At 31.2% G+C, this 22233-nt stretch overlaps 1 protein-coding gene across 1 annotated transcript in view; it reads right to left on the reverse strand.

Annotated features, from left to right (window-relative positions):
- Positions 1-9685, reverse strand: part of LOC106636748 (uncharacterized) — a 144609-nt gene extending 134924 nt beyond the window's left edge. Inside the window, exon 1 of the mRNA XM_089593864.1 lies at positions 9056-9685. Coding sequence (XP_089449990.1) covers positions 9056-9609 — 554 coding nt within the window. The 5' untranslated portion in view covers positions 9610-9685. The remainder of the gene's footprint in view (positions 1-9055) is intronic.
- Positions 9686-22233: the final 12548 nt, after the last annotated feature.

A 22233-nucleotide genomic window follows, 5' to 3' on the forward strand; every position in this document is an offset into this window, starting at 1 on the left:
TTAAAAACTTGAAGGCAAAGATTTCACTAGATCTTAAGAGCATTCATTCTAGAATTTCTAGTCTTGAAGTTTCTGTAGAAGAGTATAAAAACTTGATAATAAATTATAATCCTGGGATGAGAGAAGAAAATCTACTAACTTTGAAGGCCTTACAAGAGAGATATAACTATGAATTCCCAATCGATTGTTACATTCATGTTATTGATTTTTTTTCTTCTTTTAGAAAAGATATTTAACTACAACACTGAATAAGAATGACAGCTTGCTACAAATAATGAAAAAAATTTTTAAAAAGTTTTTGTTACATACAGTTGTAAACTTGCACACAGCCCAAAGAAAACAAGGCAGCAAGCCCGTATTAAGCAGTACCAAGTTTTATGAATGCATTCAAGGTAACTTCATTATCATTTTTATAAATCTCGTATTAACAATTACATGTGTTCTAATAAATTATTTCATTTCTTAGATGCTCTGACATCGATAACAATTAAAGATGTTGATCACAATGCTGATAATGTCAGAGAAAATTTAAGTTCATTGATGAACAATGCTCGTGACTGGGGTGGCAATCGCATAAGGAGGATCAAGAAAACTTTAAGTGAGTCAGAGCCGTCAAAGGAAAGACACGATGATATTTAATAATAAAGAGTTTTTATTTTTTTTACTCTGACAAAATAGTTCTTATAAAATTAACTAAATAGTGTTAATAAATGATTTTACACATGATCTACTAGTCATTTTTTTAGTATTCATCGTTTCCTCTGTTTAAAAACATTTTTTATGTTACATAACCTTACTATTTAATTGTGTAAAGGTCAGTTTAGGACTAGATTATATTTGTCCAGGTTGCCTGAGCTAAGGGTGCCTGTGTAGGAGCCTGAGCACGTCCTGTGCACATCGTTGTATAAAATTCCATTAATTCCTGAGCAGGTCCTTCGCAGGCAGCTCGGGCACCTGTCCAGGACCTGTTCAGTGCCTGAACTCAATTTCTGTTCGGGAGATGATAGTCTTGCAGCTGGATATTCCGGTAACGGACGACACTCTTCTAAAAGGGGAAAGGGACCTAGGTTTCCATTCACCCTGAATCTAGACGAGTGCGATCAAAAAAGAAATTCATGCCAACCGATGACGTCTCTGGCATAATACTAAGAGACATATCTAGCCACAGCACAATGTGCACCAACTCTTTAAAGTTGAGTGGCAGTCCCACCATCCCGCTTGGTGCAGTAGGAGATTTTTTGGCTACAAATTTAAGCCAGGGAAAACAACTCTGAGGGGCACGGGCAGCCACAACCACTACCTTCTTAGTCGTCGCGTCCCCAACGCGCTTACCAACATGTTCCCGTCTAACGATGAGCGGTTGTTTATCCAGGGAACAACCCGAAGACGAGATATTCTTTGGTCAGTGGCATACCTCCCTCCATCACAGTCTCCGTACATCAAGACTCCCAGGGTAAGAATCAAGCTACCCGTAGCCAGCTCTTCATCGCCAGGAACAATAATAAAGAATAGCCTGGAAGTTTCACGACTGGCGCTTTTTAGGGCCATTATAAGTATTTACGTTCCCTACTTAACCAACAATTTCATCGATTCTTTTTAGAGGCCACCTAAGTGTAAACTACCTTGCCAACAAATATATATTATTACTACCATTTCCGGAAGCGATTCGTCGACTGAAAGACTATATTAACTAAAGACGGGCACTATTAAACCAAGTAAGCCATTCACTAGCAGACGTCACCGACGGAGTTGTTCTTCGCAAGGCTGGAAAACCCAGTGACCAAGGACCCTATATTACCCTCTCGACTCTAAGCATTCAACCAAGAATCACTGATCCTCTCCAAGGTCTGCGCTGGGCAAACCTGTAACAGCTATGAAGGAAAAAAAACTTGAGCCAATGGGACAGCCTCCACTGAACAAGTATCACCAACCAATCTCCCCATCTAAGATCACCAAAACAACTGAATCTGCAAATAAAAAAGGTGCTTTAGACACCAACGTCTTCGACGTTATACCGGGAGACGTTGGGAAAAAGCACTACAACTAGCCCCAAAGTTTCGGACTTTGTAACTTTTCTCCCGATCAGTCTGGGTTTTCAACAGCAGGCCAGAGAAGATGACCCTGAGGTATCCAGGCAGTCACAATTGCTGTAAACTGCAGTCAAGAAAGAGTTAACTTAAGAAGCTCCCCGGTCTTTTTTAGGGCCATTGGACGTCGGACTAACATGCCAGCAAATATATTAGAACTTAACAAAGTTGACAGAAAAAAGCCTTTAGGGGTCACAAAAATTTAAGCATGCCAAAAATCGCAAGAGGGTGAATTGTAAGAAAAACTTTAAATGTATCTAATAAATACAATTTTACTTAGGCGTCAAGAAACTGACGCAGAAAATTTATCGAGATTGAAACAGCAGCGTCAAAATCGACAAATAAAGAATCCATTACGTAAGAGATCAGCTTTTCATTTTACCCTTACAGCAATCTCTGAAATCTTTAAAGATCCTACTTTAGATTTTTGAAAAAGAAAAAAAAGTATTTGTGTTTTTGTGGCAATAAAAATGTAGGGTTTTACGTCAAGGACTTTGTTGCTCTGGTAATAAAGTTGTGAGATATGAGAAAAAAAATTTTTTTTTAATAAAAATTTTTTGGGGGTTTAAAATCTTAAAAGCTTTAAAAATAGCCCTTTTCGTAAATTACACGGGAGAAACTGTAAATCGACGGCTTCTTATGGTCACCGATTATTTTATGCAATAAAGAACGCACGGTACTTTTCAGCACAATTATTTTTTTAATCTTTTCACCTTATTATTTGACCAAATTAACTATATGGATTTCAAAAAAACATGTCTTTTATAAGAAGATTTTTGTTCTGAGATGTGTCAGGAATATGCGTAAAATTTCTAACTAAAAACGTTTCACATTACATGTCAACACACTACAATGTTTTAATTAGTAAGTCTCAGGCGAAGCCGAGACAGGGGGCTGCTAATTTATGAATAATAATAAGTTTCAAAGTTCGTAACGCAAATAAAGTGAAATAAACAGCATTCTACAATAAACTTTGCTTGCTTCCTAATAAATATCTCCAACAATCTTATAAAGCGTCTTAAAAATCTTTCGTACAAAATCTCTGCCAAAAATACGTAGAACTGTTGATCATACAGATTATTGATCTTATGGAGTAGTTGTCTGTATACATTTTTTAAAGTCTCTATTATTTTGCTAGATTAGTGTTTGTTTCAGTTGAAAACCTCTTATTGTATTAACTAATGAGGTAGTTAATGTCATTTAAATCTTTTAGAATGTTGTGTTGTTTTGAAATTATTTTTACGGAGGACTTATTTTTAGGTATGTAGTAGTATCATTTAAAAGGTTAAGCAATCTTTCCTTGTAAATAATGTTGCTTAAGCATACTGTGCTATGTAATGTTTGATATTTTTTGTAATAACACTCTGATATCTTTTCTATCAATCCATGTAAATAGTGTGACACTTCATGTTATTTACTTAATATTTTTTACTTTAACACACAAAGTTTCACTCTAAAATTATGTCAAGTGAATGCTCAGCGATCTTCAAACATTAGGCTATATTTAAAAATTGACTCCAACAATCTTATAAAGTGCTCATCTTACAACATCAATTCGCACTACTACATCAAAAAATGGGAACAATCAACAATTTTAACGTTAGTTACTACGCATGATCTACAAAGAATATCGTACACAATCTTAACAGCAACTTATACTTTATGTAAAATACTGAGAGATCAGCAGTTTTAATTATTATTTACTGCATTATTATTGTACCATGACTCGTGTCAATCGAGAGTAATTAAGTTAAGCCCTGATTGGTCGTTTGGACCCATATCCTAACGTGTCCTTCTTAAACTCTAGAGTGTAGAAACTCCTTGCTTCCATGTATTACTCCTTGCGAATAACTCGGTGATTAGGAAGCGTGTTAGAATTGTACATTTGTTTAAAATGTAAGACTTAGTTAGGTGGCTAAGTTGTGTAAGAAAAGCTCAAGCAAGCCAGACTACTGTAGACTTGCCTAAAAAGGGGAGGGATAAGAGGAAATTAGGAAGGAAAGTGTAGGATTAGAATCATCGTTGCAGTCAACTTTGTAAGATCTTGTGACTGTGAGAGCGCAATCAGCACCTAACGAACAATCATAGACGGTAGTTAAGTTGAGAAAAACTAAAAACTTTTAAACACACTGTATATGCAAATTTAAAACTTTATAATTTACATTATTTGTAAAAATCGATTATTGTAGAGTATATCAAATTTATTAAGTCATTAGATAAGACATAACTTGGTTGATGATTACACTAATTCTCTTAATTTAAATATTTTAAGATTCAAAATTCAAATTAATAGATACATAGTTTAAGCTTTAAAAAATAAATTAAATACCAAGCAAAAATTCAACAGATAACGTATGACAAAGACCCTTACAAAGACGTGAGATAAAGCGACGATTAAAATACGCTACAACTGCATTACATACTACAGAAATTCCATGAGTAGGATAACGTCAACTCAGCGTATAATACGTTAACGCCACTCCATTCATACGGTTTGGTGAAACCTAACACCACAACGCCAAATCAACAGTTTAAAAGAAAAGTATACCGTTAGTAAGAGCAAATGCAGCCTTTGCATGTACGTAACACAGTATTAAAAATGAAATTTTTCAAACGTGCCCGAAAAAAAAGCGTTGACAATATTCATAAATTAAAATAAAAGTTGTGATAAGAAATTGAAATAGAATACTGAATTATACTAAAAAAAAAAAAATTTAATGGCAATCAGAATTGAACCCCAAATCGCCAAAACATGCCGCCGAAGGCATAAGCCCTAGCCATCTTAGCTACTCAAACTTCGGACCTCATACAACCTAAAGTCACATATGTTCATTGATACCCTCCAGAGCTTGGCCTACAGTTCATAGCGATTATGATAAGTAAAAATAATAATTTATATTTAAGGTGCTTATAGCCATACTATCAACCTCAAAAAATATTTCAAGCTAAATATTTTTTTAACGTTCTTTGATACGCCGTACTAAACGAAAATCCAAAGTATAAGAAAAACTAAAAAATAAATGCCTTGAAGGTCTGAGCTTTCAATTGCGTAAGCATTTATTTGTATGATTTAATTTTCGAAAAATAATATGGCTAGCCTCTCTTAAGCTTTCATATGTTATAGAGAATTGTTAAATGAAAGAATAGGTTTCTTATTTTATAAATATTAGATGTAAAATCTTTTTTTTCTCTAATTCCCCTAAATTTCTAAGACCTTATTTAAGAAGTTAGTATATAGCGAGGAAGACTCGACGCTTTCTTTCGCTATGATATACGCGGGTATATAGTTACATAGCTGTAGTCGGCATTTCCATGCACCACTCCTCTCTTCTTTGGCACACATTCAGTATACCCCTTCCACGCGTCTCCAAAGTATGTGCCTACCTGCCCATTTCCACGCAAATCCACAGGCACACACTCGGTATATCCCCTCCACGCTTCTCAAAAAAAAAAAAAAAATGTGTGCCTGGTTCGACCGCTTGGCCGCGACGGGGCGCTCGGAACAGTGGCCAAAAGTGAACTCGCGCCGTAGTATTGCAGTCAGCAATCTCTCTACTAATCTCTGGACTAGTCTAAGGTGAATTGGTGGTACATAGGTTACTTAATCACCAAGGTGTGCCCACTACTTTTTGCATTTAAATTTGTATTTTATTTAGAAATTGTAAGGTTAGGTTATACAGGCTTCTGAAATGCAAGTTTTCGGCAGGAGAAGACAAAAAATTAAATAAATACTTTTGAGTAAACGTAACGTTTGTAATAAAAATTGAGCACATCATAGTTTTACAAAAAAAAGTGTCTTATGAATATTAGTCTTAAAAAAAGTTAAAAAGTGTAAGATCAGTTTCACTGTTGTAATTCTTTTTCACAAAAAAAAAAAACCTAAAAAAATCTACTTGTAAAAAAAAATAAAAAAATGAATTGTTATATTTAAGAGGTGTGGGAGAAAAGTTTACAATGGAGAAATGTGCCAAAAAATTGTATGTTATATTTGAGCATATTAGGAGGGCACATAAATGCTTTCAGATTTTTCGCCAGGGGAAATTTTCGAGAAAAATATTATTACATATTGACAGTTTAACACGGTCTTTTAAGAGAGAGCAAAGTTAGGTTTGCCTTGTAATTGAAATTAAGGTATATTCTTAATGTGTTGGAAAAAAAACGTTTTTATAAATACCTTGGTACAAAAGGAAGATGCTCAACAAAAAAAATCAAGCCTTGCCAGGCATTTTGTAGAGTGCAAGAAGAGGTGCGTGATAAAGGGGGCCAAGCTTCTTAAATGCTGTAAATGACTTTTTTCTTAATTTTGTCCTAAGAAATAAACGCGTTTGTTAATGTAATTTAAGCATATTTAAGATTGGCAAATATTTTTGGTGAATTTACTATTTTTTTGAAAGAGAATTTTTAAATTAATAATTTACAGTTTTTAATCTGGCTTAAATTCTTGAGTATTCCTTAAAATTTAACTGTAAAAAACTTACGTACCTACCGTTTAACATTGCAAAAGTGAGGGCTTAACAGAAAGGATATTTCTGTAAAAGGATAGTACAATTTGACCTCATATGTGTTCTTTGCACGGTCAAAATTTTGTTTGCACATATTTTTGCATATTAGTTTATGAAATTTATTGTAAATAAGAAATCTAGGCAAAAAACGTAATATTTTGATTTTATTTTGCATACTAAAAAGTGAAAGACTGGAGTTTTTAGATCTTTGCCAACATATTCTTTGATTTGCTTTCCAGAAAGTTTGTAGTACTCAAAACTGTGGCCGTACGGGTCCCCGGCATTGTATTAAATGCATTGATATAATTCTTTTTAAATACAGAATTGCTTTTTTAAATGACACGTACGCGCGCACACATAAGAATTACTATTTTTGGTCTATATATCTATGTTCTTGTTAGCGATTTTGCGTTTTAAAACAATTTTTAACGTAATGTTCCAGCAAAAGAATAACAAATATATTTCATTCATTTGTAATAATTTTTTAAACTAGTTGTTATTTTTTTAAAGACTTCTAATTTGATTTAATAAGACAGTAGTCGAACACTCAAATTTGAGGTTATATTTTCACATGACTTAAAACCTCTCTATTTGTGAATAACATATGCTTTTTGCCACATGAAAGTGCTAAGAATCATTATTTTTGGTGTATCTTGCTTCCTTTTTAAATTATGGCATATTTCCTAATGTTTAGAGGTTAGGTCATCCCGTCAAATTATAATTAGTTGTTTGCATCTTTGTACCATGTGTGCAATAATTTTTTGGTAATTTACTTTCTTTAAGTAATAATATTCTCGAGGTCATGGAAGTATTATATACGCACAAACGCGCACATGTGCACAGTAAACGGTACACCCTCACACACGTAAATATATACACATTTTCTTTTTTCCATGCACAAGTTACACATAAGTACATACGTGTATGCATACGTATATACTCTACACACACGGCAATCTGCATGTATAATATTATTGCGGATGTACAAAAGTAACGTTACCTTTTTTTATGTTTTAACTAAACGTATACACAGAAAACCTTACACGTTCAATCATCAAAGTATTCTTCGTTATTGTCTAATACCTCCTGTCATTGAATTGGTGATTTATGAATCCTCTAATGAAAAAATTTCATACAGACATTGGGAAAACTTTTGCAAAAATTTTCGGAACATTTTTTTTTTTTTTTTTTATTCAATCGTGGTAAAAAGAGAGAGTACGAATGAGTTAAATAATAACTTCGTCTGTAATTGCGTCTTAAGAATTGTTGTCGAACTCGTTGTTGGCTCGGTTGGTTAGCATACTAGTCATTAAAACAACAGAACTCAAGGGAGCAAGGGTTGGATTCCCTGTGGGGATTTAGATTTTTTATAATAGTGATCACTGCGATTTAATCCACGAAACTGACTTTGGATTTAGGATTAGTTTTAAGACAAGTTTTCACCTACAGTACTTCAACCTAACGTTATTTAATAATGTAATTCTAGTTGTTATGTTACTGCAGCTATAAAAGCCTTTAAGAACCTAATAAAGCTTCCGAACAAATACACTACGCAAGTAAGTATTTATTTTTATATAAAGAAAGAGAGTTATTCTCAGAGTTGTTTTGTAACAATGTCAACTTATACAGATAATTGTGTATCCATTTTTCCGTTGGATTGTTGACTTGACATATATCATACTCCGAAAAAAATATGTGAGTACAGAAGTTTGAGGAACATAACAGTCATGTACATGTGCATTTATAAATTGGTTATCAGCAAGCTCTCTCAGGGAGTGAGAGAATCTTATCAAGTTTGGATTCAATACATTCTGTCTGTTGTTTTGGGCTTGTATTAAAATCTAAAGCATATCTTTTTCTTATTTTTTCGCATAAACCTTAAAAAAACGAGGTTTTAAGGCTAAACTACTTATTTTGTTTAACCGCTAAATTAATGACAACTAACCCTGTTTTACTTTACTCTATTTCTAGTAATTATACACAAATAAAGCCATTATTTCAACATGATGAAACAGTGATGCAAGGTTTTTAAATTACATTTATGACAGAAGACAAAATTTAGTAGTTAGGTCAACAATGTTTTCAAAAAAATAAACTTTACAAATTTAAAGATAATAATGTTAATACGCAAAGTAATTGCAGATCAAATATCTAAATTCTAATAAAATTGTTTTTGAAAAACTTGTTTAGTAAAATGAAGTATTTAAATATTAAATAAATTTTTTGTAATTAAAAATTATAGAGCAGTTCTTGAATAGGAACTTAAAAACTACATTTAAATATTAATCTTTTAATTGTTCAATTAGTTTAAATTTTTCAAGTACTTATATTTTATAAGTTACATCAATTGTTTCAAAAAAATTTTTTATATGATGAAGCACCTAAATTGATTTATGAAAATTTTATTATAGTTCTTTCGATAACTGATATTTTTTTAAGACAATTTAAACATGTACTTCCACCTACTTGACATTTTTAATCGATGAAGATCTATAATCAAACTCAAGACGTTTTCCATTTAAAAACCACTGAGGCTGTCCTGGCGGGACAGCTACTACTTTACATTGTAGAGTGACATTTCCTTCTTTAACAATATCCAAGCCTCCCGTTAGTTGGACGAAAGGAATGCAAGCTAATTCATGATTTTTCAATGTTCTTACAGGCATATTTCTTAATCTAGCTGGTTCGTTGCAACGTGGATCTACTTCTTGTGGTACTTGATCTTGTGAAGTATCTAACCATCTATGCAGTGTTAATAAATGGCAGTTACACTTCCAAGGATTGCCATGTAACGATAATCCATGTAAACTAGCTGTCAATGGAAGCACAGATTCTGATATGTTCTCAAGCATGTTGTCATTTAAACGTAGCCATTCAAGAGCTCTTAGGCCAGTAAAAGTTCTTGTCTCAATTTGTGATATATGACATCGACTGATATCCAAAAAAATCAACTGACCAAGATTAGAAAAAACGTTCCTAGGTAATATTGTTAATAAATTACCTGCCAAATTCAGTCGCATTAAATTATGCAGAGGAGAAAAAACTTTAGGGGGTATTTTCTCAAGTTGGTTTTCAGATAAATCAAGCTCAACTAGACCTTGCAGTCCTGTAAATGTTTTGGCAGACAATCTTTGTATTTTTGAATTTTTTAAATAAAGTCTTTGTAAATTTATAAGTCGTAGTTCATAAAATCTATTATTTGGAAGGTTCAGAAATTGGTTATCAGAAAGATCAAGCACTTGTGTTTCTTCTTGTACACCTTCAGGAAGATCTTGAAAATTATGACCTCTGCATTGCACCCATTTCTTACCACTTTTCCATTTACATAAACATAAACTAGGACATCCTATAGCAAGTAAAGTAAAAATTAAAATTAAATATAATCTCATGAGCAAGTACATGATGAATCGCAAGTACTAAGTTTCGAAGAGTATTGACAATTAAACAAGTAAGAATTTTTAATTGTGTAGAGTAATACGGCAAAATATAAAGTATCCCACCACAGGTCAGTAATATTATCGATTTTAGCTTTAGAATATACTACGTTGGTGGTACGTTCCGTATACTTGCACATGCGTATTGAATATTCGTCAGATATTGGTATTCGATTACTCCAAGAGTATCTTAATACGTATTACCAAGTACTTGGTCAATGATAAATGAAAATATATTTCTTTCCCAAGCTACAGGGTTTTTCCAATAGTGCCCTCATTATCATTCAATATTTCGGAACTCAGACTAAAATACATTTAATGTACATATAATAATATTTAAATTTAATGCAAACTTGTAACTGTCAACTAAAAAATTTAAGATGATTAATTTTGTGAAAAAAATCTACCATTATTAAGAATGGCTAAATTCATTTTCCTAATTCAACTTCAGTCACTGATAGAAAAATCTTTATTAAAAGATGATATTTTTCGCAGTGTCTTATACTAAATAATCACTACATGGAAAGAATTTTAGACTCTTTACAAGTGACGTTTTGTTTATTAAGAATATTGCATACCAGCTAACTCGTGGTTGAATATTCTCTCAAACCAAAAATGGAACATTTTATTTAAATTTAACCTTTAGCAAGATCTGTAGCATTATTCACAATTCTGACTTTGTTTGATTTGTAAGCCCTAAAGTTTAATAATGGGTAATGAAGGAGGAAAATTAATAATAAAAAAAACATACCAACAAGTCTTACTGCATTACAATATAAAGAAAATTTTTTAATATTGTTTTGAAAGAATAATTTGAAAATCTAAACTGTATTTGAAAGTATTCTTAAAAAATATTTCCCCGACAGCAATAAAAGTATTATCGCAGATCATTCAAATGTAGCCTAGACTCCGTTGAAAATTTTGAAAACATCGACTAACAATCCATTTTTTCGATAACCAAATAGTATGTAATAATGCTCGTTAATTGCAACACAAAAGCAAAAAATACTTCGGTTTCTATAACTAGACTAGTTACTTGTTAAGTATTTGGTTCTCTTAATCTGAGTATTGCATAAGAATTGTTTAATCACGTATGATTTTATCTCATCTATTAAAGTCCAATAAATCGTAATGTTCATTGACTCAACAACCCCCAAAAAAGAAATAAACCCAGATCAGACTATTTGTTCTTACATGCACGAGTACGCACAGATTTACATTTAACAATTCATAATACATGCATTAAAGTGGCTTGGGTGTATGGTGCCGTACCAAGCGAGAGACCCTTTAAAGTTTTATGGATTATGAAAAATATTCTTTGTTTAGTATCATCATAACTATATATCTAAATTACATACTTAAATTTCAGAGTCTTATTGCCCTAAGAACTTGTAAAATATCGATAAAAATGAGAAAAATATATCAATTTAGTCTGTGCATGCACAAAATACGATAAATCACTTTCTCTTAATTTTCTGAGAAAATCTTAATCGTTACCACATAATTCTTACATTTCTATATTTATAAAAAAAAAATACGTACTCAGTTCTTATTCGTGAAGGCTTATCATTTACTTTTGCAGTAATAATTGCTTTGGTGATAAATCTCATAAGAGTACGTGTTAAATTGGTGAGCTTCTAGTAGCAATTTTTAGAAAAATGATGTGGTTAATTTTTTTTATTGGAAATGAATAAGATACACTTTATTAACATAATTTTAAAATTTTATAGATTATTGTCATTTTTATAATAATTACCGAAGCCACCTGAAGAAAAGTCTAGTATGTCAAAATAAAGAACAACAGTTATTTATTGGGCTGTATTTTATAAAAGACCCTTAGTGCCCCACTTTAGCGCCATTATTCGAAACTTTCTTGTATTGTTTATCTACTAACTACTTATGCTTTCAATGACACGAGTATTAGAATTAGTTGGCCATACTGCTCTTTTATATAAAAAAACGTTTGCAAACAACGAGAGATCATTTATTCAAATAACATAATAAGAATGTGTTTTGTAAAGTTCAGAAATAAAATGGAGTACTCTGGATAAGGTGACCCTGATTAAAGAAAAAGTAGACTCGACGCTGCCTTAAGGCTCCTACCAGCAAACGGGCTTTACTAGGGAAGAAATAATAATAATAAAAAAACTTTTTAAGTAACTAAATGACCAGTGAAGATACTACAAGCTCCAAGCTACTCCTCGCTACCTAACCCAGCAATAATTCAGTGCGTTTTCGTTTTTAAGTTTATTTTTATGACTAGCGTACTGAAGTGAAAATGAGACAAAAAAATTTTTTTTTTAAATCTATCTACGTGAACGTGCGTATTTATATGTAACAGTACTACAAAGCTTTTTCCGACCGAAAAATTAATATATGAATTTATTGTTTATTAGTCATCATTGGAAGACATACTTTTTCAGGCTTGTCAAAAACTACTTGTGGATAACTAATTTCTATATTATGAACATACAAAACAAGACCTAAATCTTTTTTAACCAACCCCACATAACCACAGCTTGGACTTTTCTCTCACGTTGTTTTTAATTCTTTCGTTTGTTCTGCAAAAATTAACATAATAACATAATTTATTCTTGTTTCGTAAAAACAACAAAAAATTTAGAATAAAAAACAAAAAATACACCTAAAAATAAGGAATTTTTTTAAATAACTTAGTATAAAAATATGTTACAACGTAATTTAAAATAACTTGTCTTCAAGTATAACATTATTAATGAATTTTAACGTTTTCACTTAAATCATCTATCACATCGATTTTCTTTGGTTCACTGTTTTTAAAACGTTTTAAACTATGACACTTTTAATTTGACTCAACTTAAAACTTTGAAGATGCACAAGTACTTATAAGCATAAAGATTAAAGAACTTGTCAATATTCAAGAATACACCACCGTTACCGACTGCTTTCATATAGAGTACAGTAGCAGAAATCACTCTCTGTAGTAAATCTTTCATTTCTTCTTGTATCAAGTTTTGATGATGGCATCATAATACGAAGTTCCTTTACGTTACTCCTCTATCAAAATTTCTTAGCATTAATTCTTCCTCTATCTACCTTTTTTACAAGTTGTTGCAATACGTTAAACGAGAAATCGTTCATTTATTTTATCGCTCGTCTATGATCAGTAAATAAATTAACAGTACACTAACTAAAATAACGTTTTGTGCGATTTTAACGGGAATCACGTAAGTTTGAGTTAAAATTTGTTGACCAGAAATGCAAATCTATGTTATGTATTAAACACTTCTAAGTATAGATCTTGACTATGATTTTAACATACTTATTAGTAGGTTTTATAAGACTTCAAAAACTTTTGACAGTGACGACATAAACCGATCAGTCAGACTTGACAAGTACAATATGTTCACAATTTTGGTTTAAAGTTAAACAAACAAAAAATAAAGAAAAATTTTTTCGTAAACACCCAGATTTACGAATTTTTCCAGCATACTCTAAATAATTGTAACACATCAAGCTCTTTAAATTCAGTTGCTAGTATGAGGGCAAATGCAAATCCTACAGTTGAAATGATTGTTAGGTGAATTATCATTTCATCATCACGTCAACACTATACAATCTATAATTGTATTTTGCATACGGCCAAAATTTTTGCGTAATGCGTGTAATAAGTTAGATTTTCTTATAGCAGTCAAATAACTAATAAATAATTAATTATAAATTAATTATAATAGTTTATATGTATTTATCATCAAACAAAGGTTTAAAAAATCTGTAAAATGGATGTATAAACGTTTCATGGTACTCAAAACATCAACTCTTACGGTATAATCATAATTAATAGACTTTTTATGCTTAAGGTAATATAATTTTTGCAGAAGGAAATTTTGAAAACCACATAGAAAATAACATAAAACTTAATTTATAATTAAAAATTGTACCCATTGTCTTGAAATAAAATGGCACAAAAAATAGAGACCGATTATAGAACATACATAGTCTGGCTCTCTGATAAAACGGAGCTCCAGGTAAATTATTTATCAAGTAATATCTTAATAATCATTAATTATTTGAATAGCGCATCACTCTTTTAACTTATGTATTAATACATGACTATTTTTAATCAATATTTACGTATTTTATTCTTAGTTTCAGTTTTCGAATAGTGCACTGATTACTCTCTTTTTCAAAACTACTAGTGAGCTTGAAGGGAGTGAGCAGCAGAACCGCCACTGCTTGTTGCAAAGTATACATGGCATATATATACACTTTGCAACAAACAACGAGTGGAATCCTGTTTTAATCTTATGGGTCGTAACAGCCAATCAGCTACTGTCCTGCGTTCTGCTGCTCACTTTCTCAAAGCTCACTAAAAACTACTACAGGTACACGTTATTTATTTAACAAAATTTTATTTTGGCCAACAACTACAAAATTATGCAATACAGACTTGAACCTCTTTTCTTAGAAACAGATAAATTTTAAATCATAGCGTTGGGTACAAAATGTTTGAACTACACTAAGTAAAGTGGGGTTAGAAAAAGTACAATAACTATGTTGAAAATTACTATATTTTTTAGGAAAGCTGAGACATACTTGCAAAACTGCAAAATACTACAACACATTAAAAACAGCTTACATTTGAAATTACTATCAACTATAGTTACTTTTCCTAAGGTCAAAACTAATTTTTGAGTTCAAGAAAGAGAAAAATATACATTCATATTATTTATACGCAAGAAATAATAACCAACAAAAGATTGATATATAGCTTTTATTTATATAACTATCTTTTTCTTTTGGGTTATGGATATAGATGCATTTAAAGAATACTTTTATTTTAAAAAGGTCTGCTTTAATCAGGAATTGTACCTCCGTCCTGCAGCTTTAAATCTGCAGGCTCCGTACCCCTGAGACCGCGGTATGCTATTCTACATCCCGTCGCTGTCACCAAATTATGCTTGTTAAGGAACAAGCTTGGGGATTCTCGTGTAGATGGGGAGCTGATAATTCCAACTTATTAAATAAATGGATTAAAGAGTCCGAAATATTGTCGTAAAATGCTCCGCCAAAAAGGTGGAGCAGGGGCTTGAGCCCGTCAATTAAGGATTCGCGAAACTTTACGCTGACCGCTTAGTCACGAGCGGCTGTATTAATTGCACTTTTAGATGCACTCTATTGTGTCGTCAGTTGTACGCCAATGTGCCAACACACGGGTGCTGGCTTGACTGGAGCAAGCCACGTCCGTGACACTATACTGAATATCAATGCAGAGGGATCAGAAATTTTACTATGTCACATAGTAAATTCTACTGAAGAATATGGGAAATTTCAAAATGATAACAATAACATTTACTATGTTGTATAGTAAAAATTATACCATCACAATTTTGTACTACGCTAGCCTTAGTAATTTTTATTATGCTGTGTAATAATTTTTGTACGGCTACTACATAATAATAGTTATTTATAAAAAAAAATAAAGTTACTATGAATATAACCATAGTAAGTATCATCATGTGAGTAGGTCTTAGGTTTCTTAAAAAATATAGTAGTTTTTAGTATAGTTATAATACGTTATTAACACTACTTGTCTCAGTGTACATTGGAATATATTAAATGGGAATAAAATGTTGTTTATATTATATATATATATATATATATATATATCTTGTTGTTATTTTACATTGCAGAAGACTTAATAAACCAATGTTTTTAAAGCATTGAAGGTTTCAAGAAGATGTTCTCCATTATTTTTTGTTAGTTTGATCCAATCATACTAATCGTAAGATGAATACACATAAAAGATAGTTAGAGATTAAACAACAATCAAAATATATCAGAAAATTTTTGATTATTTTCTTGATTGTTTATTCCATAATTACAACTAAAGTTGTAAATTTGTCATTTGTTTTTTGTATTTTTTGTATTTTTTTTTTTTTTTTTTTTCATTTGTATTTAATTTTGTACGAATTTTTAATAAAGGTAAAAAACGTTGACTATATTAAATATTAAAAAAATTATATAGGAGTATGTAATATGTCCACTTTTAAAGCCCAAAAATTTTTTTTTCTTTTTTAAAGTAGGCTTAAAATATAAATTCAGAAAATATTAATGTTTTGAGGTAATCAAAATGAAAAAACTTTAAAATTGGTAACAACCTCGGTTAACTAGCTAATTAAAAATGGTTTCTTTTAACATGTTGTGTAAGAGATATTTAATTTAATTTATTTTATACTATAATTTATTTAAGTATAGTAATAAATTTGTTTGAAAAGTAATCAAAAGTAAATTTTAAATAAATTTGATATAAAATTTCATGTTAACCTAGGTGACATACACAATTCTTATAGAATTACTTATGAATTCACTGACGAACTAATTTTTATATTCGCAAAATATTTCTGAAGTATTTCTATAGTATCCCACTTGTGTCCACTTTTTTGAGTTCTCTGAGAGCTCGCCAAGAGATCGTTTTTTCTACATTTTAAATTTATAAAGAGTTCTAAAGTGACTCATTTTGATGCCACGGTAATTTAATAAAAAATTCAAATAAAAACTATTTAGGACGAGTGGAATTGAACCCAAGCTAGCTAGAGCCTGCGAGCGACACACACTTCACCACTCGATTATCTAGGATTCAGAAGTTCATAAATAATTGACACCTACATTAACTATATACAAGCACTGTCATCTTTGTTCTTTAAATAAGGTCATATGATAAAAAAATAGTGTGAATAATCTCTCCTCAGCTCTTCTCGCTTCTCGACAACGTTATCTTGCAACTTTTTGTTACCCGTGCATTTATCAGTATATGTTATAGTAACGTCATACGATCTGGATGATACATAACTGTAAGTGCATTATCGCACAATGCAAACTGTAAAATAACATCTTGAAACGTGTTAATAGAAAATTATTATAAACACAAATAAATACCCAATTGAGATTGCGAAATAAACATAATAATTATAGCAAGCCTTAAAATCAAGGACAAGCTTCAACGCTTCACTACAAACATGATTAACTTTTGACCGTATACACAGAGCTTTTGTAGTACAGATGGCTTGCACGCATATTTATCATTTTGTTTTTGCATTCTCGGATTCGAATCTCAGCATGGAAGATGACCTTTTTTTGTCTTGTTGGTCTTACTGCTTATTCTTTAATTTTTTTTCTTCAATCTTAAATTAAATACCTATTATATAATTACTTATTATTGAATACCTTGTATAATTTAATTGTCATTGCCCAATAAGCTTCAGATTGCATTTTTGTATCTTATGAAAATTACTTTATTAAAATTTTTTTTCGATACAAAAAAATAAGTTTCTTGCCTCTCAAAAAGAAAAATATCTAATAGGACGTCCTATGTGAACTTTTCTCATAACTTTATATTAAATAGTTCATTCTTTTTGTAAGTTATCCTGATACCTTATTCAAGTCATTTTAAGTGTAAAAAGAAGTAAAGCATTATTTAAAAACGATTAAAGCTCTATGCATAAAAGCAAAAGTCTCAAAACTCTTGTTTTTTAAATTTTAGTTTTTTTTATTTTTCGTAGTAACGTGAAAAATTGAAGTAAGTTTTTCACTATAATAATCATTCGATACCGTATTTGATATCTAATTCGAACTTACGCGTCTGCTTCATGAATAATAATGAAAGACTTTGAGGACAGCATAGATAGTGAATAACTAATAAGACCGTCGAAATGAAAAACAATAAGTCAGCTCACTTGGACAAAGATTTGAGCCTAAAAATGCAAAAAAGATACAGTCAATCCTGCACGTCAACCATCTGTGCTCGGAAGGACATATGTATACTTAAGCCGAAAGTTACTTATGTTTATTTGGGTCACTTATATTTATAATTAGATATATTTAAACATTGGGGCTTGCTTGGATTATTATGTGTATTTTACAATCTCCAATTGTTATGTGTTCATGTTGATAATAATTTCGATTACACGTCCAACTACTTTATTCAATAATTTGCATTGTCACAAGAAAACTATCTTAAATTACACAACCGTAACCACAACCTCCATACAGGACACATATTAAATTTTTTTTACCGTAACAAGGATTAAATGAAATTATATGAAATTATGTACTACGACTACTAAATATCTCCAACTAAAGCTCAGTTGACACTTTTTACTAGTTTATAACTTTTTTTTTTTTTTTTTTTTTTTTAATAGTTAAGCTGTTACAAATAAGGAAATCATTATTTAACATCACAAACGAGCTCGCGAAATTCTTACAACAAATAGCTTAACTTCGAGAATTTTAAAATATTTTGTAATAGCTATGTTTCTTGATTTCAAAGACTCAAAGCATAATATTTTTAAGATGTAAGCACATGAATATAAGTAAATAGTTCAAATACCTTACAACTTTAAGGAAATACTTTGATAACCTTGAATCCGATTGAAAAAAGCTTAAATCTGTACCACTGTACCATTTGAGCTTCGTCATTACCAACGTAGACATATATGTGACTGCAGCCCAAGCTTCTTGCTAATCACTGAAGAAACCCAAAAATATTCCTTAACACCACTGAAACTTCCAGAAGATACCAAGACAAAATGAGACTTATTTAGATCCAGGGCTGTATTACCGCATACGGCAGCAACGCCATGCCGTAAGGGTGGCAGATATTGAAGGGCGGCAGATTGAAGACGTGAATAAAAAAATTATGTTAAAATAATTTTAGGGGCAAAATTAATGATGGAACAAAAAACATAATGAGTTTTAATTTTTTCCATTATACTTAGGGCAGTTAAGGTAATAACACGTAATAAAAATAAAGCTTTAACTAAGCATCTTGTTATTAAATTGCCTTATTATTTAATAATAATGAAAGTAAATACGAAAATCAATAACAAAAACTCAAAGTGACTGAAATAATTCTATTAATTTTTTACTTAGATAAATTATTGTAATATCATTTTAATTTTAAAACCAACTATAAGTTTTGTCTTTTATTTTCAGCTTCGTAAAGCCAATACACAATGGAAATTAAATTATTAGAATTGATTAGTTTTAACTTTTTTACAAGTTTAATTGAAAAAATTACATTTTTACGAGTACTTTTCTGGCTTTTTTTTTTGGCAAAGTCATCTATTTATGACTCAAAGTCAATACCTCTAGTCATTTCTTCTTCAATACACAAAAGTGCTAATGAATTTAACCTTTCATCTCCTTGTAATGACCATAAATAGTTTTTTTTTGCGTTTCAACGCTGAAAAAGATCTCTCTCCTGAAGTGTTAGCTATAAACAAACATAAAAATATACGTAACGCAGTATAGACGTTCGGGTAAATACTAATAAAATCGTTTTCACAAATAAATTTGCACAAAACTAGTGCGTTCGATCGTTGACAGTTTTCGAATGAGCTCCAAAGTGTTGAAATTCAATTCCTAAATTATAATCTAAATCATCAGGATATAATTCAATGAGCTTATTCGTGTTATCTACAATGTCTGCTTTGGATGAAGTATGCAATTGCATTAAAAACCTGAAATTACTATTTAACTTTACGTAAACTTGATTTCTTTTTTGTAGATTAGATGCTAAAGAGTCCAAAATAGCATAATAAACATTGATTTTCATATTATTCTTTCCAGAAAATATCATATCATTATTATCAGTATTTTTTTCATCATACTGCTGTTTTCGCTTACGTTTCCTTTTCGCATCAAGCTTGTAACAATCATATCCACTTTTTTTCAATTGCTTTACCTCCGTATGACTCAAACATCGTTGAATTGCGCATTTCCGAAACGAAATTTATCAGAGATTCATATATTTCAACGACTTTTGCTAAGTCAGCTGACGGATTTTGTAGTGATTTACTTATGCAGTCAAATCGATTTAATATATCACTTCAAAACACCACCATAAAGGAGCTTTCAAGTGAATCAAAAAATGTATACATCCCTAACGTTTCCGAACGTACAAGTGGCTTCTCATCTTTATCTTCAAAAAAACGTTTCAAGACATCCAAAATTTCTGGCAATGACTCGCTCAAACTTTTGCAAGCATCATGTCTGGCCGACCATCTTGTTTGAGACAGATTTTTAACAGTGCACTTTGATTTTAATGCTGACATTAAAATTTTCCACCTGCGTGTTGAATCAGAAAAAAAATATACACTTTTTGAACATTGGAGAAAAAATCTGCAGCCATTGGACAGGATTCTGCAGTGTAATTACCCTCGAGATGGAGCGAATGCGCTGAACATGGAACGTACTCAGCCAGAGGATTTTTCTCCTTTATGAGTGCCTGAAAGCCTGCGTAATGACCACTCATATTACTGGCATTATCATATGATTGCCCTCTACAATCTTTAATGTCTAAATCAAGTTCATTTAATACACAAAAAACTGCTTCTGCTAAATCTTTGGACTTATGTCCACAATGAGGGATAAATTTAATGAATCTTTCTTGTGGAGTCCCAGTCTTATCTACATAGCGTATAATTACAGTCAATTGGTTAACATGGGATATGTCAGCCGTAGAATCGATGCTGATTGAAAAGTATTTGGCTCTTTTAATATCGAAAGAACTTTTTTGCAAAACTTGCTTCGATATCAGATCAATAAACTCTTCACATATAGTTGAAGACAGATAAGACACTCAACCCCTACCTGCATTTCCATACAACTTAATATGCTCAGCTAAAAAAGGGTCAAATTCAGCTAAAAGTTCTAAAAGCTTCATAAAGTTACTATTGTGAAGAGTACCAAAGCGTTCATCACTTCCTCAAAACGCCAATACAGACTTTTTTCCAATATTCCATTTCACAATTTGCTTGCTTTTCCAAGTTGACATCAATATTTTGAGCTGTCTTCGATCTTTAAATATAAATAATTACGTTTAATTTGTGCGTAGAAGATTCTTCATGTTCTTTTATTCCATTGTAAACATTACTCCAATCTCGAAATCCTGTTGTCAGAGGCTGTTCTTCTCCAAAGAGTTTGCATGGACCACAAAATATTGCATTTACACTTGTAGCGTATATCAGCCATGACCAAAGTTGTTTTTCACCGTTGGCAAGGGTTCGATGAAAGAGATTTTTCGACATGTACCGGTATCTATCGTATATTAATTACTAAGACAATGAAAAATCAAAATCAATATTTTGTTTGAATCCTCGCTTTAAGATCAAATTGATTGTTTTTTCATTAATGACCCACTGAGCAGGATCATCGCTTGTAGTGAATATAGATTCGTTAGTAGTTGTGACAGGAGTAAAAGGTAAATTTATCGTCTGAGTATGCGTACTCGAGAGTTCTTGAACATCTGAGATTCTTATATCAGGCAATCCATTGTTAATTGATGATGAAGTAGGGTTAGCGGAACTTGAAGGAATAATAGGATTCTTGTCAGTACTGGGAGTGTTAATTTGAATATCGTCTGAAAATGTAATTTCGTAAGTAAAGTAGCCCTATTAAACATGTATTTAAAAATAAAAATTTTAACATATAATTATATATAATATAAGTCCCTATCCCTAACAATACAAATACAAAAATAAAATAATTTAGAAAGTAAATACTAGGAGACATGCATAAAACCTTCACATATTTTTAAAATCAAAAAATCGTATGAAAAAACCTTCATAAAGTACAAAATTACATTATTATTTTTGAGCCCCTATAAAATTAAAAAAAAAAAAAAGAAAATGTAAGTCCCGAACCCTCCCCCCTATATTTTAACCAACCGCTAAGACCGCTCCAAGACAGATAAAAGAACATACCTATCAAAAGTTGCGAAAGAATCAGGAGATGTATAATACAAGCTCAGGTAAAGTGCGTGCCTCAGGCCACAGGGTAAAGATCATTTTAATTTAGGTGTGAATTAGAGCTCAAGAAACTTGCCTTGGTTCTACTCTGAGTGTTCCGAGCGGTCAGATCGATCGGACAGATTATAATTAAATTAATACTAATAGAATTCTTGATTGGACGTTTGTGAAACATATTAAATCGGAGGATGTTAACACAAGTCTTTTATTAATAAATCAATGAACTTTTGCTAGGTTTCAGTTTCACAGTCTTATATTAAACAGCTCTTAGCTATCTAATATAAATACCGTTAAATCTAGCAAAAGTTTATTAATTTATTAATAAAAGACTTTTTTTAATACACAATGATAATAGAATTATTGAACTATTAAACACGCGTTCGGTTAGGTCGGTCGAAGGCGTATATAGGGCTCTGGTAAG

This window comes from Copidosoma floridanum, unplaced genomic scaffold (genome assembly GCF_036245765.1).
Source record: "Copidosoma floridanum isolate Cflo_tuat_1 unplaced genomic scaffold, Cflo_Japanese_pri ptg000020l, whole genome shotgun sequence".
Lineage (NCBI taxonomy): Eukaryota > Metazoa > Arthropoda > Insecta > Hymenoptera > Encyrtidae > Copidosoma > Copidosoma floridanum.